Here is a 19,179-nt window from a genome sequence, read left to right on the forward strand (position 1 = left end):
TAACTCGAGTGTCCACAAACTTTTGACCGGTAGCGTCCAGGTCATTTTCCATTTATTTATTTATTGATTGATTGATTGATTGATTGATTTAAATATTTAGAGACAGCATTTAAAGCATTTTGACTCGCAGTAAAGGTTAAGCTCATGTTTGAGTAAGCTCAAGCTTCCGTAGACGCCATGTAGACGCCGTGTAGACGCCGGCCCGAGCGAGACAGTCTTGTCCACGTGTTCCGAGTGACTGCTTGCACTGTATTCGCTCCGCTGTCCGTTATCAGGCACACCTGTTTCTCCACGTCTAAATCCCGTTCTTGCAGCGTTTTCACCCGTGTGCTCAGGGGGAAAAGAAGTTTGTCTGGACGCAACAGTCACTGCTTATGTTTATGTGGTGGACCGCGAGGTTAACGTCTTCAGACTTTCTCCATACTCGGGTTTGTGTCTGAGAAGGCGGAATAAATTGGAAGTGTTTCCTCCTTTTGTAACCAGACCGTTGCATTATTTTTGGTAAAGTTTGCATATCCCGGTCATTCTCCCGCACGTGTGATTTTCTGTAACTGAACCAGTTCCAGATTGTAGAGGGAGCTCCTCGTTCAGCCGTTAAACTCCTCCCCCGCTTCACGTGCACCTTCCGCTGTTCTCACTCTGCACGCGAGCGGTGAACGGGTCTCAGACCGTCGCTCAAACACGTACATCATCCACTAGACTTTATCGTTATTATGTCTCAAGGTAATTCTTATTGTGGGGAGAATTTCTACCGATACCACAAACGATAAGATATCATCCATCCCTACTTTACACCTCTACTGACTCACTGCTGTTTATATCCAACCACGAGTCTGTTCACTGACGTCTCTCTCTCTCTCTCTCTCTCTCTCTCTCTCTCTCGCTCTCTCGTCTCTGTCTCTGTCTCTCTTTCTGTTTTTCTGTCTCTCTTACTGTCTCTTGCTCCGTCTGTCTTTCTCTCATTCTCCCTTGTGCTCTCTCTTTCTCTTCCCCTCCCTTTCTGTCTTTCTTACGTTCTCATTCTGTCTCTATCTTTCTGCCTATCTCTCTCTCGCTCTGTCTGTGTGTGTGTCTCTCTCTCTCTCTCTCTCTCTCTCTCTCTCTCTCTCTCTCAGCCCGTGGCCGAGCCCATCCCCATCTGCAGCTTCTGTTTGGGGACCAAGGAGCAGAATCGGGTCAAAGAGCCGGAGGAGCTCATCTCCTGCGCCGACTGCGGAAACAGCGGTGAGTTACTCGGAGGAAGATGTTCCGCCGTCGCGAGGAGAAGAGAACAGAGAAGTTCGTTGATGAACTTGAGGTGGACTTGAACGTTCGGCGTGACCGTGTCTTGATCCGTTTTTCTGATTTGACGCTGTGTGTCTGTGGCTTTTCTCCTCCTCAGGTCATCCGTCCTGTCTGAAGTTCTCCCCGGAGCTGACGGCTCGAGTTAAAGCTCTGTGGTGGCAGTGCATCGAGTGTAAAACCTGCAGCAGCTGTCAGGACCAGGGCAAAAACGCGGTACCTTATTATTTACACACACCGATTTTATATACTGTATGTACTCCTTCCTCAGTGGTGCAGATCTGGCAACCTTAAAGTCCCTATGAAATGAACGTCTTGGGGTGTTTAGTGTGAATACATCAGCCGTAAGGTTATCTGTACGCTAATCTGCTCCAAAACGAGGACAAAATTCATCGAACGTCGGAGTACACCGTTCAAGAAGGCTTTTATTCTTTTTTCTTCTCCAATGAAAACTCTCCGATCTGTACCGACGCCCTGGAAGCCCCGCCCCGTTCCGTATATTTCACATTAGTAATCTTTCAGTACTCTACTGTAGTACAGAAGGTGGAAATGGAAATTGAAGTGTGTGTGTGTGTGTGTGTGTGTGTGTGCAGGAAAATCTGTTGTTGTGTGACTCCTGCGATCGAGGTTTCCACATGGAGTGTTGTGACCCCCCACTGACACGAATGCCGAAAGGTATCACCACACACGCTCGCACGCTCTCTCTCGCTCTCTCTCACTCGCGCGCTCTCACATCACGTGCCCGTAGTGTTCAAAGGTCCTGTCTCTGGCGCACAAATATATGTTTATACTTTTTATTTTTTGTCATCGTACACATTCACTATCGAGCTTTATCGTCTAAACGTCACGCGTAAACTTTTTTTAAAAAATTCCTTATTATTTTTTGTAAAAAAAATTCTTTCCCTCCGCAGGTATGTGGATCTGTCAGATCTGCAGGCCGAGGAAAAAGGGACGAAACGTCTTGCACGAAAAAGCAGCACAAATCAAGCGGCGGTACAACGCCCCCCTGAGTCGACAGAAGGGCAGGTAACGTCACGTCACGCGCTCTTACCGTGTTTACTCCTCATCTGTCCCACTCGGGATGTTTCAAAAAGAACAACTTCGGCTTCTTTTTGTGTTGGTTTTTGTTTTTAACTTTAACTGTTGCTTTAAAATTCTTCCCACACAATCAACCCATAAATCATAAAATCCCTTAAATAAGTTTTATTTACCCACAGAAGCGTTTTTACAGGCGCCACGTGCGTTACAAAATGTCGTCACGTGAAAATACAAACGCGTATGCGAGCGTAAGCCCCTCCCTCCTCACGCCACGGGTTTGTTTTTGGTTTTTGTGTTAGACGGTTATGTATTTATTAAATAATGCACTTTTGTTTGTTTATTTATTCGTTTACTCGTTTATATTCCAATCATCTGCTTTGACTGTTTATCAAAATCGATTTGTTTCACTGTTCCTTGTTTGTTTGTTTGTTTGTTTATTTATTTATTATTTGCACTTTAATTTATTACAGATTTATTTTTTTATTTAAATTCCAAACATTTACTCAGTTTGCTTGTGAAATTAGGTTTGTTTATTTATTTGGTGGTCGGTTATTTTTGTTTTGTATTGTTTTTATTGATTTGATTCTTCTTTTTTTTTGTTGTTTTTTTTGTTTTGTTTTGTTTTTTGTTTATTTGCATTCTAATTGCGGTCTCAGATTATTCGATTAGATGGAGAAAAAACAAACCTGTTTTCTGTATTTGTTTGTTCCAGATGTATTTGTCAACATTTGACATAACTTTGAAACCGTGCCTATTAATAAATGAGCTTTTTCCATCATTTACTCAACAGACATATCAATAGATGTGAGATTCTTCTGTGGAAAAAGTAAGTACACCCTTGGCTTCAGAAGCTAGTATTGCCCCCCTTTAGCAGAAATAACTTCTTGCAGACGTTTTGCATAATTGTCCACCAGGCTTTCTGGAATTCTTGACCACTCTTCCATGCAATACACTTTCAGCTGCGAGATGTTTTAGGGTTTTCTTGCATGTACTGCTTGTTTCAGTAAATCCCCCCCCCAAACATTTCAATGGGATTCAAATCCGGGCTTTGACTAGGCCTTACCCTCCATTTCTTCTTTCTGAGCCATTCCTTGCTGGATTTGCTTGTGCCCGAAGGAAAAAGTCCACTTTCGGTTCAACTTTCAGACAGACGGCCTCACATAATCTTCAAGCACTCTTTGATATGATGCAGAATTCATAGTTGAATCAATGAATGCAAGCTGTCCAGTCCCTGATGCAGTGAAGCACCCCCAAACCGTAACATTTCCACCACCGTGCTTCACAGTTGGTATGAGGTGCTTCTCCTGAAAAGCTGTCTTTGGTCTGTGCCGATCACATCTGGTCTTACTTTGTCCAGTCAACTCTCTTTGACTCGTCTGTCCAGAGCGCATTATTCTAAAAGGCCCGGTCTTTGTCTGTATGCTCATCGGCAAACTGCAGTCTCGCTCGAATGTTCTTTTTAGTCGGCAAAGCCGTTTCCCTGGGACGCCTCCAATGCAGGTCAGAACTCTTTCTGATGGTAGAAGCATGCACTTTGACACCAAGAGCTGCAAGCCTTCCTAGCAGATCTTGTGATGATTCTGGGGTTCCTGGAGACTTGTTTTTTGCATCAGACGGTCTGATCTTGGGCTGAATTTGCTGAGACGGCCAGTCCTGAACGGATTTTGAAATCGGCGCCATTTGTAGGTGGTTTTTCCTTACAGTGAAACGATGTGTTTCAAATAATTCAGGTCTTTTTAAATCCCGCGCCAGACTCGTAGGCATCCACAAGCTTTTCTTTTTTTTCTTTTCTTTTGAAGGCCTTATATATCTCTTTAGATCCTGGCATGAAGACACCTCACACCTCAATAACAAAGGGAGCACCAGACACTAGATATGAGAGGGGTGTAAATAAGTCACTCCCTAAGCAGGTTCTACTCACTGGCATGCGACACATGATTCTAATTTTATGGATTTGAAGGTGTTATTAAATCTAGGGGTGTGCTTACTTTTTTCCATGTGACCGATCTGTTTTTCGTTCATTTGAATTCAATTGTGAAAATTACACACGTCGTTTTATATCTAATAAATATAATTTAACGACACATTCAAGCACCATAATGTGTGTGTTTCGTTTTCTTAACAACTTTCGCCGTTTAAAAAAAAAAAAAAAAAACCTGAGTTTTGTGATTTGTTTTTTCGCTACTAGCGTATATTAGCGTGCGGGTGAAACGGACCAGAGACCTGAACGCGTGTAAATTATTATAAATTATTAACGTAGTGAACTGTTAGGACTGTAATATTCTCATTAAACACCAGTTCTCGTGTGTGCCTGCAGGCCGGGTCGCCCCTTTAAGAAACTTCGAGGGAGTGGGCGTGGCCGACGGCGGCGAGGCCCTGGAGCGAGTCACTCACGAGGCTCTGCCTCCCCTCACTCGTCCTCGAGTTCGTCGTGCGACGGTTACCTGGGTGAAGGTTACCCAGGCGACGACCGGCTGCTGTTCTCGCGGCGGGATGACGAGGACGAGTCTCAGGGCGCGGCACGCTTCAACAGGAAGACCAAAGGGCTGATCGACGCCCTGAGTAAGTTTTTCACTCCGTCACCGGACGGACGCAAATCCCGCACCGAGTCGCTCGACTACGCAGAGCAGCACCGCATCCGCAAGAAGAGCGGCCGGAAATCAGACGCGCACCAGCGCGCAGGGGGTGAGCACCAACAGCACCAACAGAAGATATTGTTTTTATCGTTTTAGCGTGTTCATTAACTACAATTATACCACAGCCAGTACCGCGTTCTGATTGGTCAGGAGGTGTCGATTTTAATGTTCTGGCGGTAGTGCAGCCGCAGATCAGGCTGAGAACAGGGGCTATAGGAACTTGTTTCGTGGGACAGTTCCAGAACGTTAAACTATAACCGGATAAAAATTAAATAATTCATTGGAATTGTTGGCAAATTGCTGTGGTGTAGGGCGTGCTTTTCGGGACATGCTGGTGACGGTAACGCCGCTTTGTCACACTGCACCCCGTCGCTGATTTATTTCCTAGAACTGCACCACGCGGAGGGGTTCGTTCCGTACGTGCTAGGCCACGTTCACACCTGGCTTTAAGGTGCATCCTGTGTAATCTGGGACGCGTATAATTTTTCTATGTTGCTGCTGTCTACAACTAACTTACCGTGTGTGTGTGTGTGTGTGCCGCACCCACAGACAATCAAGATTGTAGCGATGATTGGAAGGAGGACGAGGAGAAGCTGCCGGGACACGAGAACCTGACGGAGAAGGACATGGAACTTTTCAGACACATCCAGGAGCTGGCACTACAGGTATGGAGGGAGGGAAGGAAGAAAGAAAAGATGGATGGAAGGCAAGGAACAGGTGACGTGACAGGAAGGAAGGAAGGGAGGAAAGAAAGGCGTTGCCATAGCAACCATGTTTTAGTTCGTCGCTAACGTAACGTAAGCTCGGCTAGCTTCCCGCGCACGCCGTCTTCCTCTATCCTGTGATGATTTGCATATCGAACTGCAATTGGTCCGGCGCTATCGTGCTGATTTTATGACGTCACAGTGTCGTACACAGCCCCGCCCCCCGAGTCAGGTTTAAAGCTTTTCATTCTCATAAAAAAATGAACAAATGAAAAGGATATTTTGATTAAGATGTCTAATTGCTAGTTTTTCTGATCTTTTCTTCTCCGAGACGAGGGTCACGTTCTGCAAAACTGAGTTTTTATGGTGTGTGTGTGTGTGTGTGTGTGTGTGTGAAGGTTCAGTGTGGAAGCTGCCTGTGAACTTGCCTGAGACTAGAAGTCTTCCATGGAGAAACACACACCCACACACACACACACACAGGCCTTTTTTGAAAAGGTTCATCTCAATAGCAGCTGGCAGACAGGACCGCTCTAAACCGGTCAGACAATAGAACTCTGCGTAAGTGATATTTACAACATGGCCGCTGTGGCTTTATTTATTTATTTATTTAGCCATAACCAACTTCTGCTTAAATTAACGGTTCCGTTAAAAACGTAATGTAACTCCCTTTCACAGTTTTCTCGCGCTGAAACACATTGAATGTGTTTTATATTGAAATGAAATGCTGATCTGTTCGGAGGAGAGAGAGCAGGACAGACTCCAAGGAATAAAGTGCCGCTGCATCAGTCTCTAGGTCGAGATGAAGCAGGGCCGCACGGTGTACCGGTCCTACGGCCGTATCGTGATACTTTTAACCGCAAGTAACGTTGTACGTGCGGCGTGTCCCACAGCATCGCCGTCATATCAGCAGGTAGTCAAACGGCATTGTGGGTAACATAGGAAATGGTTCGCCAAAGTGGAAATGGAACCACACACCCATGGAAAAAAAAAAATCAACTCTGAGCCACGTGTTAATTATGAAGATTTAATATGCGGATCGTTCCGGTGGATTTTTTTTTACGTTCTTAACGCGAGAGCAGTCAGTCGGCCGAGACGCGTTTCATGTAGGGCTGCAGCTAACGATTATTTTCATACTCGATTAGTTGGCCGATTTTATTTTTTTTTCCGGTTAATCGGACGGGAGGCGAAGCAAACTTTCAGTACCTTTTTTTTTCGTTTATTTAGAATAAAATCCACAAACTGAGAGTTACAAATACCATGTTATAATTATCACTACTTCTACTATTAATACAACAAGCACAAGACTCTGTCTGAGAGAGAAGAGCTGTGTGTGTGTGTGTGTGTGTGTGTGTGTGTGTGTTTGCTCCCAACCCCAGTTTTTAACTTATCTCCTCCACCCCCCCGTATTATCTCTCGGCCTCTGCAGAAAGTCGGTGTGACGGGGCCTCCTGACCCACAGATGCGCTGTCCCGCCGTCATCGAGTTCGGGAAGTACGAGATCCAGACGTGGTACTCGTCACCGTACCCTCAGGAGTACAGCAGGTAACGTCTGCACACCACGTGATTTTTATTTAACCTCCTGACCAATCAGGTTGCAAGAAAACCAAACATGGCGGACGTAGTGCTGGTGAAAAGTTATTAACAAATCTAATCCAGAGAGCAAGCTAAGCTAGTTTGTGAGCCTCTATTAGCTAGGACAAGAGCGTTGTTATGGTTACGGAGTCACGTTTAGTTTGATTTGTTTAGCGCGTGTTTTGTTGTTTTTCCCCTTGTGGTGTATTGTTCTTGGTAATTGAATGTTTCCTGTTTTTGAGTGTTGTAATAAGTACGTCTAGTAATAGCGAGTGTGCACGTGTGTGTGTGTGTGTGTGTGTGTGTGTGCGCGCTCCTCCTCCCAGACTTCCTAAGCTGTACCTGTGTGAGTTCTGCCTGCGCTACATGAAGAGCCGCAGCATCCTGTACCAGCACATGCGCAAGTGCACGTGGTTTCACCCGCCCGCCAACGAGATCTACAGGAAGGACGACGTCTCTGTGTTCGAGGTGAGGCTTCGAGACTTCCTCCCAGCCACAAACCACACACACATATACAGAACACACACACACACACACACAGAAGCACACAGGGCCCGTCTGCGGCCGACGCCCATATCCTGTTCTTTAGAGCTGCTGTAATGACACATCACAGAGAGCCATGCAAGAGCAGTTTAGGGATTTATTTTTTTTTCTTAACGTTCTATAAATAAATAAAGCGTCCTCTATAATTATCACTGTGAGACTGAGGGATACACAAGCAGCTCTGTCTTCATCTCAGGCCTTGCCTGAAGGAAAAATAAATGGTTACCCCAGCATCGGTGCCGTATTCATGATGTTAAAAAGCAAAGCTGGTAGCCGGGGCCTACTGTTTAGTATTGTTTATAGTATACTGGCAGCCCATCTGTCTGAATGTGGACACTCCTTTTACACACACACACACACACACACACACACACACACACACACAGGTTTGCGAGGCTGGTTTCAAGAGGCTCAGGTTTCTGACTCAGCAGCATTAACAGGTCTGGCTGGCTGTTGGGTTTTCTTTTTTCTCCTCCCCCACCCTCCAGGTTCAGTGGTTTAACTGCTTCATGTCACCGTGGTACAACCCACACAGCAATTACACATCACAAATAATATACGCCCGCTATCACAGACAAGTGATGAACGCAGAACAACACACAGGAAGGTATAAATTCTCACACCCGCAGACGATAAATCGCAGCATCACAAAATATAACGGCACAGAACGACGGGAGTGTTTTTGTTCCTCTTGTACCACAGCGGCGGTTTACAGGTGCCTCTCAGAACGTTCGAGTATCGTGGAAAAGTTAGTTTTTTTCCCGTAATTTCATTCAAAACGTTGGAACTTTTCATATATTGTAGATTCATTACATGTAAAGTGAAATATTACAAGCCTGTGTTTTGTTTTAATCTCGATGATTGATTACGGCTCACGGAAATCAAAACTCTGGTATCTCAAAATATTAGAATGAAGAATTTGTAATACAGAAATGTCAACCTTGTGAAAAGTATGTTAATTTGTGCACTCGCTACCCGGTCTGGACGGCGTGGCCGAGAGTCCGGACGAGAGTGGGTCGTGGGAGTACATCCACAAGCAGGAAGAGGTGGAAGATGAGGGTGAGGAAGACTAGGTGGGGGTGGGGGAGAGAATACAGGAGAGAATTAAAACGAAAATACAAAGACAGGAAAAAACCAACGCGGAGGAAACTTTTAGGGTGCGGAAGATAGGGTCGCACAAAATCGCAAGTAATTAAAAAAAATAATCATTTGTTTGCTTTTGTTCAGGTCGATGGGAACGTCAGCACAATATACTGTCAAAACCTCTGTCTGCTCGCCAAGCTCTTTCTGGATCACAAGACTCTGTACTACGACGTGGAACCGTTCCTTTTTTACGTGCTCACGCAGAACGACTCCAAGGGGTGTCATCTGGTCGGATACTTCTCCAAGGTGAGCTCAAGTCGTCTGCCGGAGAATCGATTTTTCCTGTTCGGAAACCGTTCCTAACCCCCCCCGTGCCTTTCGCTTCTTCACAGGAGAAACATTGCCAGCAAAAGTACAACGTGTCCTGCATCATGATTCTTCCACAGTACCAGCGCAAGGGCTACGGACGCTTCCTCATCGACTTCAGTACGTCTCATGTTTGTTTTTCTGAACCTGTGAGCATGCAGGAGTGGAAATAGTTTGCTGTTTAGTTAGTGTTTGTGTAAATGTGGAGCTGTATGATAGTTATTTGGTTAGCCAGTCACAAGCTCGATTCATTTCTTCCATCCGTCCGTTCATCTAACCATCTGTCCATCCTCATTTCCTTTCCATCCATTCAATCTGCCTTTACCTCATCCTTATGTCTGTCTATCAATTTCTCCAGTCTTCCTTCTTTCTCATGGTTCTCACATCAGTCCGCCCATCCGTGGAGTCTTCCCTCCCATCATCTTCACATCCATCCATCCATCTTTCATCCTCATAACCATCAAACTATCCATCCATCAACCGAATATTCTTTTCTTCACTCTCACATCCTTTCATCCATTCAGTCTTCGATTCCCATCATTTTCACATCCAGTGATCCATCCGTTCATCCTCCCATCATCCTTAAATCTGTCCATCCAATCTTCCTTTCCATAGAACTATCCATTATTCCATCCCATCCACGATGTTTACCATGATCCTCACACCCATCCATCCATCCGGTCATCCTCACATTCATCTATCCCTCCATCCATCTATCTGCCTTTTCAATCTTTTCCCCCTGTTTTTCTCATGTCCATTCATCCAACCATCCAATATTCCTTCACATCCATCCATCCACCCATCCAGTTTTCCTTCCCATCATCCTCAGATCCATCAATCCATACAGTCATCCTTCCTTTCATTCCATTTTTTTTTTTTCCATTTCTCTTTCCTCTATAGAATAACTTTGTGCGTGCGTCTGTCTGTCTGTGTGCGTGTGTAGGTTACCTGCTGTCTAAGCGGGAAGGCCAGCCCGGTTCTCCAGAGAAGCCTCTGTCCGATCTGGGCCGCCTCTCCTACATGGCTTACTGGCGGAGCGTCGTGCTCGAGTGCCTACACGAGGTACGAGACCGAAAGCTCACCATCCGCCGCCTCAGCAAGATCACCGGCATCTGTCCTCAGGACATCACGGCCACGCTGCAGAATCTAAACATGCTGGAGCACCGAGGGGATCGGTAAGAGAGAAAGACCGCACATGTACATTAGATCTGCAATTAACGATTATTTTCATAATCGAGTAGTTGGCCGATTTATTTCTATTTATTTATTTTGATTAATCGGATGGGGGCGGGGCAAGATTTCGGTACCCTTTTTTTTTTTTTTTTTTTATTTGAAATAAAATCCACAAACTGAGTTACAAATATAAACTTCAGACTGAAACTTTACACAATTGTTTATCCAAAACAGAAAAGAACCCAATACACACACACACCAGAATATATATTATTAATGTAGGACTGTAGTTTAATTGGGTGCTTTTTGTGCATCCATAAACAATGCATAAATACTGTAAAATAAACTTTATATTTATTTTATATAAAACTTACTTTCACTGCACCTTGTGCTTTCTGTTTACTCACTGTCTTTAGGAATATTATTTTACTTGTTAGTTTATTCGTTTACTTTTGACCAAAATGTTTTAGACATTGCAGATCTTACTTGCGCTCCCTCTCTGTTTCAGCGCGTGATCAGCAACGTGGCCTCGTTACTAATAGATCACTTCCGTTATAATAAACGACAGAATTTACACTGCAAGCGCGCAAATACAGCATATAATGACAATAAACTCAAATTAATCTAAACATTTTAAGCAGCTTGCACCGGTTTCCCCTGCCCCTTACACACAGTGGAGCATTTTGGATATAAATTCACACATTAGATGGTAGTGCAGAGTGCATAGTGTAAGTGTACAGTACTTCATTTGGGACACAACTTTAGTATTTACTTCCCAAGCGTTTTCGGAGCTGAAGTAACATAATGGGTAAATGTGCCACGCGCAAACCAACTAATCCATAATGAGATTAGTTGACAACGATTTTCATAATCAGTTATTATTGATATTATCGATTAATTGTTGCAGGTCTAATATACATGCTCAAGCTGCAGTAATGTTTATCAACCTCACTGGTAGAAGATAAAACTTTTGGTTTGGTTGGTTCAGAGAGCAAATAAAATTAATCCATCATTAGAAAGGAGTTAAAACTGGATTTAAAAAAAAATGCTTTAAGGACATGTTTGAGGTAGAGCAGAAGAAAACGCAACTTGCTACTAAAACATGTTAAATAGTACTCGTTGTTTACACTGGTAAAATATGGGCTTGGGGGGGTGTTTTGAAATAGTCTAACTCCCTCCCCTTATCTTGTCTGTCCAGGCTGATTCTGGTTCGCAGGGAAAAGCTGGTGTCGACTCACATGGCCCGTCTCCATGCCCGACCTCGGCTCCTGGAAGTCGACCCGGACTGCCTACGGTGGACACCCGTCATTGTCGCCAACCCAGTTGTGTCTGACGAAGATGGGGATGGAGATGACGACGAGGACGAAGAAGAGGACGGAGAGAAAGAAAACAACAAAGACGTGAGTAATGACCGTAGCCCGTTTTTCAAGTCTTTCAAACGTCCGTGTGATCGCTTATCGTTCACTTATATTTAACATGTATCGAGCTCACTTAAATAACTACTTTGTTTTGCGTGCCGCAGATGAAATCAAATCGCAAAAGTTCCCCGCTGCCATGGAATACAAGAGTAGACAAGGAGGATAACGAAGAAAAAAAGTGCTTCCCAACATTCCCCAAGAATCAAAGCTCTCTGCCTTCATCCCCCATACGCAACAGTCTCCCAAGCCCTGAAGCCACACCTCTTCAAGCAAATGGGGAGCGTCGGGGTCGCGGACGGCCTCCTAAAAACTGGCCGTGGGGCAAAGTCAAGGATCAACCTCGTCCCGGACCGGGACGGCCCCGGAAAACCAGGCCCAAAGAGGATGATGACGAAGAATATCCATCTCAAAACAAAATGACACCGGTATCCTTGTCTCCATCTCCTCTCTTCGCTTCTGAGAAGGAGCCGAACTGCACTGAGCGGCTATTTGGGGCTTCAAGGCACTCTGCAATCCCTCCCCCACGCAACAGAGGGCGCCCCGCACGGAAAAGGGGAGGCCCCAAGCGTAGGCTGAACGAGGAGTCGGGGGATGACGTGCCCTCGTTAACCACGGCACCTAGGCTGAGCGAGTCGCCGGTCCCTCATTCCTGCTCGAGTGAAAGCAGTGAGGATGACGATGATGACGATGACTACAATGAAGAGATGGGTACCCGCTCCCCTCCTATTCTTACCAAGCCAACGTTAGGGCTCAAAAGCAAGGTGGGTGGAATTCTGATATAAGAACTTTTTTTGTTGTTGTTGTTGTTTCCTTTGTACATTCTGTGATCAATTAAAGCTATCCTAGTAATTGCAGATTTTGGAGTCTGTAAGTGAAATGATATAGGGACGTAATGGAATGCATTTGGGGGATCGCATTTTGAATAAATTCCACCATTTTTTTTTCCCCAGAAGCTCCCACGGAAAAGGCGCATACGTCAGCGTAGCCACCCACACAGCAGTGTGGTGACGGAAACCATTTCTGAGACTACAGAAGTTCTCGATGAGCCATTTGTAGACTCGGATTCCGAGAGACCCATGCCCCGGTTAGAGGAGGAGACGCCGTTTGGCCATAGCCTCCGCTGTTACCCACCTGCTCGCAAACACTTGGACTCTACGCTTAAAATGATTCGCCCTACCAATCTCTCGGAGTCTGATGAGGATGGTTAGTAATATCCTGGTTTCTCCCTGTTCTGTTATTTTCTTCACTGTGTGTCTGTAATATATACATTGTAATATATACACTGTCTGTAATATAAACACTGTAATATATACACTCTGAAATATATACACTGTGTGTGTGTGTGTGTGTATATATTTATTTTATCTTTTTTTTTCCTCTCACCCAGATCACACTCCTGTGCTGAAACCAGTCAGTGGCCTGAGAAGGCCAGAGACTGCGGCATTAGAAGGAGAGGAGCCCTCTACTGTGACGCCGGAGGTCCCTTTGAAGAAGAAGAAAGGCTGGCCTAAGGGAAAGAGCCGTAAGCCGCAGCACTGGAAAAAGGGCCCTGGGAGAAAGCCGGGAAGTGGGACGACCAACCAGGTTGCCGACACCGGTTTGACAGCCCAGTCCTCGGAGGAAACTCCCAGACAAAGCGTTCAGAGCAAACCAGGCAGAAAGCGTCGGAATTATTACCCACAGCAGACCAAGGATGAGGGTGCCCGAGCAGAGCTGGACAGAAGCCACTTGTCTCAATTACAGTTAGAAAAGCCAGAGGACCGAACCTTCAAGAGGAGACCTCTGACGTCAGACTTCGACTGTGAAAAGCACAAGGACTCTGAGGAGGAAGGCATTTTCCCTCAACAAACGAGAGAACAGCCTAAACCCAGGAGACGAGGCCGACCACCGAAAAAAGCAAACCTCGAGCCCCCTGTTTCCAAACCTGCACCCGTTTCTGAGCCGGAGGAGGAGGAGGAGGAGGATCAAACATGGTCTGAAGAGAAGCCAAGCCGTTCACCTTCTTGCAACTTATCCCAGGTATCCGGCCCCCGAGTCCCTCAGAACAGAGATGGTGACATGGCGGACCAAGAGGAGGATGAGGAAAGAGAGGATGAGGATCATAACAACTCGGGCAGCAGGAGGACAGGGGCTATATCTGGCTCAGGAAGCCGGCGAAGCGATGATCACGATGCGGATGATGAAGGAGATGGTCGCTTGGAGGAGAAAAGTGATTCTGGCAAGAGGAGAAAAAACCAGGACTCCGAGGATGATGACGATGAAGAGCTAGAAGATGGGGAGGAGGAACCATCATCTCCTCCTCGATCACCGCCTGTTAAAGAAGAACCGCAGAGTGGGGAAGGTTTTTTAGACATGCAGGAGAGTGGGTCACGGGAGTACATCCACAAGCAGGAAGTGGTGGAAGATGAGGATGAGGAAGACGAGGTCCGAGAGGTAAAGACCCGCTCGGTTGACTCCCAGGATGAAAGGCGGCGACGGGAGCTGGAGGAATCTGCAGCTGCAGCTGCTGCAGTTGAGACTGTGACCTCCATTGCAATTCCTTCTGATTCACCACACATGCAGTCAATGGATAGCAAATCTGACCTGCTGATGGAGACAGGACACCCTCATGCAAACTCTGAATTCAAGGACGAGTTGAGCCACCATCCGCATGACCACCACCACAGCAGTGAGTTGGACCTCGAGACAGTCCAGGCTGTCCAGTCCCTTACACAAGGAGAGGCCCAGGATGAGGAAGCTGAGCCACACGGCGCTTACCAGGACTGCGAGGAGACACTAGCTGCCTGCCGAACCCTGCAGAACTATAGCCATGGGGAGGGAGAGGAGGAATCTCTTGCCATGGTGGAAGACTGTGGTGCCTCTCAACATAGTAGCCCCATGCCCAACCCTCCCATGCCCCCTTTAGCCAGTCAATCTGTACGTTCCGTCAACAGCCCAGGAATGACTCCAGGACCTCTTGAAACGGGACCAGGTGTGTCTGGTCCAGCAGGTGGAAACGGTGGAGGCTACACCCAAATAACTCCAGAGCACCCTAGCTCGCTTTCTGCACCATCGTTGCAGAACATGGAGACGTCACCCATGATGGACGTGCCGTCCGTGTCAGACCATTCTCAACAGGTGGTGGACAGTGGTTTCAGTGACTTGGGCAGCATCGAGAGTACCACAGAGAACTATGACAACCCCAGTAGTTATGACTCCACTATGGGCGGAGGAGGTGGCAGTGGGGGGAACAGTGGAAGTGGAAGCAGCATGTCTGTTACGGTGGCAGCTGTCTCGTCTGCATCTTCTTCATCGTCCACTCCATCCTCTTCCTCACAAGGCAATAGCTGTTCCTTTGTGTCCACCCCTGGTATGTCGTCTTCCAGTGCTTCTGTGGGATCTCAACTTGCTATGGGCAGCTGCAGCTTGATTCAGCAGGCTGGTCCTGGTCCAGGTCCAAATGGTGGTCCTGGCTCGACTAGTGGTAGTACTGTCCCTCAACCACCACCTCCACCTCCTCCACCCTCAGCTAACACCCCAGGCTGTGGCATCAAGTCCCCCCAAAGCTGTGTAATTGAAAGGCCTCCAAGTGCAAGCCAGCAGCAGCAGCAAAAGAAGGTTCCTCAACAGCAGCAACCGCCAAACCCTCAGCCCCAGCCTGCACCTTCAGCACCCCCACCTCCTCCTCCTCAGCAGCAGGCGCTTTCCCAATGCAGCATGGGAAATAGCTTCGCTTCCACGCCCATGATCATGGAGATTCCTGAGAGTGCAGGAAGTGGCGGAAGTGGTCGAAGCATTTACGACCGAATGGGCCAGGACTTTGGTGCAGGCAGCTATGCTCAACCGTCAGCCACTTTCAGCTTGGCCAAACTCCAGCAGCTTACCAACACAATCATGGACCCTCACGCCATGTCTTACTCTCACTCTGCTGCCGTCACGTCTTATGCCACAAGCGCCACTTTGCCCAATCCCAGCTTGGCGCAGCTTACTTCTTCCCCCCATCCTCCTCTGCCTCAGGCTCAGGCAACCATGACTCCACCTCCCAATCTCAGCTCTAGCTCCATGAACCTTGGCACTTCCTTAATCCAGTGCAACATGCCAGGAGCCAACATCGGCCTACCTCCTCCACCCCACACCCAGCGCCTTCAGGGTCAAATGGCCACTGTGAAAGGCCACATCTCTATTCGCTCCAAGGCTTCCCAAATCCAGGCCGGTTCCCCACACCAGCAGCAGATCTATGGCCGAAGCTCAATGCAAGGGTCCCCACGAACCCTGGCAGTGCAACGAGGCATGATGACGAACCTCATGCCCACTCCGGCTGCTTACAACTCCATGAACATGAACCCGCTCAACGCAGCCATGTCAGCCGGCTACCGCATGCCCCAGCCCATGATGAACAGCGGGTACCACAGCAACTACATGAACCAGCCTGCCCAGTACCCCATGCAAATGCAGATGGGCATGATGGGCGGTCAGGCCTATCCACAGCAGCCTATGCAGCCCAATCACCATGGCAACATGATGTACGCCGGTCCCTCGCACCACAGCTACGCCGGTGTCCCCAAACAGTCGCCTTACATGAGCAGATGAGCAAGGGAGTAGATATGCAGAGACAAACAAGAGAGTAAAGACAAAGACATTCAACCCCTTCCAGAAACAGACTCGCGCAAATACTATGTGTCGTTACCGGAGTGCACATACTTTCCCTGAGATCTGGAAAACAGCGTTAGCGTGGCGGAACAGGACGGTGCCGCAACTGGAGAGGTGGTTTTACTTTACATGTCTTTTACTCGTACGTTACGGTGGAGAAGTTTTCGCTCGTTTTCGCCCTACCGAAGCTGTGCAGCCGTAATCGAGCCGATCAGGGTAACGACGTGAGGTGTGAACAAAAATGTCCGCATCATGCAAAATCGGGCACTCCTTTCCTTCCCCTGGTGTTCATTGGTTAACGCAGGGGTGAAGAAGAAGAAGAAGAAACAAAGCAGCTGCAAGATATAAATAAATAAAGAATTGAGGAACAAACATCTGACGTTCTTAATGGACGCAACCTGGGTCATGCACAGTCTTTGGAATTGACATAGGAAGCCTTACGTAAAAAAAAAAAAAGGAAAAAATAACAGTTGTAGATGAACTTGGCTCTTATTATTATTATTATTATTATTATTATTATTATTATTATTACCACCACATTTTTTTTTCCTTTTTTTTTTTTTTTTTTTTAAAGATTTATTTTGGGATGACCGTTAAAATGCTTGTGTTTTCAGTCCAGCCTCATGCTTAGTTTAAATGTACAAGTGTGTGTGTGTGTGTGGGGGGGGGGTTATACAGGGGGGGGGGGCCGTGGGGGAGGTGATCCACACATTTTTGCTCTTACAAACATTCACATGCACACAATTGGACACAAACACTCGCACACACGTTTCGTTAGCCACTTCAGAGTCAAGGTGGAGGCACTTCAGCGTGTGTGACACAGAGCTACTATGGAGACACCGTAAGACGTATCTAGTAATCCGTGTCTTCCCAGTTCTCAGTATAGGACCGCATGTATTAAGATTCAGAGGGACTGAGAGACTCTATGTAGATGTCCAAAAGTAGCAAGAAAGTACCGGTAGCCTGAATGGGACAAGAGCTCCTGTGAACCTTCTAGATGTAAATATTCTGGTACTTCCTGATTCACAGCACAGGCTCCAGAGCTGCAAGGCCAGCGAGCGCCCCCTCTGGTCGCATAAATACACTCCACTCAGTCCACTAGAGGGCACTCTAATCAAGGGAGAGTTGATTATTATTATTATTATTATTATTATTATTATTATTATTATTCCCCCCCTCCCTTTTTTAACTTCATACTGCACAGTATACCACAGGAGCGGACAGGTTTTTTAAAAACCACACTAATACCGATGACACTCTGTGTATACGCGTCGACTCCTACTGACACATGACCAGTCACGGACCTTCAAAGCTTCAGCTGGTAATACAGTTCTGTTAGCATTTAGTAATGAAGGGCAGGTGGACAGTAATTCGCATTGGCGTGAAACACAAACCAAGACACGCACTAACATCTTGGTTAAAGTGCATGTCGTACAGGGACGGATACCAGTATAGGACAAGGGGCAAAGAAACTCCTTCGTATGTCCAGTATTCAATGTCAATATGAGGATTCTTAAAAGAGCTGATGTTTTCGTATATTATTTGTGTGTATTTGTTTTTCGTTTTGTTTGTTTTTTTTAATTTTTTTGTTCTTTTTGTTTAAATTTTTTTCTGAATTTTATCAGACTGGGCAGCTTTCTTTTATGACACAAGCTGACTCTTTTTGACTTTAGTAAACTTATTGTAGAGAAAATGTTTTTTCTATAATATAAAAACGAAAAAATTGACATGGATATTGGTACTGTCATTTTTCACTTCTGTTTCAGGAACAACAAAAAAAATATCCTACATATTTTTTAGCTCAACTTGGGGTAATATTATTAAGAAATTCAAAACAAAAAAAATTGCAGCTCACTTCTAGTGAATACGATGCCTTTAACCTTTCCATTCCATCTCATCTCTAGAGTTTTCTATCTTTGTGTAGTATATTAATGCTATTTTAAAACAAAAGGAGACGACGAATATCTAAAGGTCATTTAGCCGTTCTTTTTTCCCTTTTTTTTTTTTCTCCTCCCACTCGGTTTTTTATTTCTTCCATGTGTGTATAGGACGATTTCCATTTAAGAGGCATGTAAAAATGAGCTTCGTATGTTTGTCTGTTTATATTGCTTCCCTTTTTTTGTATCCTTTGTAATTGTACATGGTGAGTTGTAAGCTAAGAGAGAGCGCGGTAGACGGAGAGAGTGAGTGCGTAGTGTCGGCGTGCCCGCCTCCTTCTCTCTCCTCTCTATTTCCTCCCTGTATGTATTTCCATTTATTTGTTTCTTATATTTTTCTTTCTTAGCAAGTACTTTCAAAGAACTCTGTACATTTTAACATGAAACAAAAATAAATTATGTTGAGCCGTTTTACTAGTTTCTGCGTTACTATTCCTTCTGTGATCCTGTGATGGAAGAGATCAGTTCATCAGTTCATGGAACGACGCGTAAAAGGACTTCAAAGCTAAAGGTATAAGGGACAAAAACAAAAGGTGCCCTTTTGATCCTGGAGCTATTTTATGAATGTAATCCAAAAATGCAGACATTGTCATTTATGTAAATTTGAGCTTTTTTTAATTATTATTTTTTTAAAATAAAGTTAAGCTTTAGATTAAACCCATTTGACTATATAAACTTGGCTTCCACTTATACTAACAACTGCACCACCTTTTATTCATGGTTGATCCTGATCTCCACCACTGCAGTACCAAAAAAAAAAAATAATAAATAAAATCCTAGCTAGGTTATGAGAGAA

The 19,179-nt window shown here is 45.7% G+C and overlaps 1 protein-coding gene across 6 annotated transcripts in view; it reads left to right on the plus strand.

The window, feature by feature from the left end:
• Window positions 1-18,800, plus strand: part of kat6a (K(lysine) acetyltransferase 6A) — a 35,292-nt gene extending 16,492 nt beyond the window's left edge. For 2 of the 6 annotated variants that reach the window (XM_017451495.3, XM_017451496.3), the window contains exons 3-18: window positions 1,116-1,224; window positions 1,382-1,497; window positions 1,875-1,956; window positions 2,193-2,307; window positions 3,110-3,145; window positions 4,637-5,004; window positions 5,505-5,620; window positions 7,089-7,204; window positions 7,561-7,702; window positions 9,005-9,166; window positions 9,253-9,346; window positions 10,170-10,401; window positions 11,598-11,799; window positions 11,922-12,578; window positions 12,768-13,020; window positions 13,205-18,800. In XM_017451495.3, coding sequence (XP_017306984.1) covers window positions 1,116-1,224; window positions 1,382-1,497; window positions 1,875-1,956; window positions 2,193-2,307; window positions 3,110-3,145; window positions 4,637-5,004; window positions 5,505-5,620; window positions 7,089-7,204; window positions 7,561-7,702; window positions 9,005-9,166; window positions 9,253-9,346; window positions 10,170-10,401; window positions 11,598-11,799; window positions 11,922-12,578; window positions 12,768-13,020; window positions 13,205-16,386 — 5,982 coding nt within the window. In that variant the 3' untranslated portion in view covers window positions 16,387-18,800. The remainder of the gene's footprint in view (window positions 1-1,115; window positions 1,225-1,381; window positions 1,498-1,874; window positions 1,957-2,192; window positions 2,308-3,109; window positions 3,146-4,636; window positions 5,005-5,504; window positions 5,621-7,088; window positions 7,205-7,560; window positions 7,703-9,004; window positions 9,167-9,252; window positions 9,347-10,169; window positions 10,402-11,597; window positions 11,800-11,921; window positions 12,579-12,767; window positions 13,021-13,204) is intronic. The other 4 variants (XM_047149770.2, XM_047149772.2, XM_053674546.1 and 1 more) reach the window with 4 other exon arrangements.
• The last annotated feature ends 379 nt before the right edge of the window (window positions 18,801-19,179 follow it).

Source organism: Ictalurus punctatus, chromosome 22, assembly GCF_001660625.3.
Source record: "Ictalurus punctatus breed USDA103 chromosome 22, Coco_2.0, whole genome shotgun sequence".
NCBI classification, from domain to species: domain Eukaryota; kingdom Metazoa; phylum Chordata; class Actinopteri; order Siluriformes; family Ictaluridae; genus Ictalurus; species Ictalurus punctatus.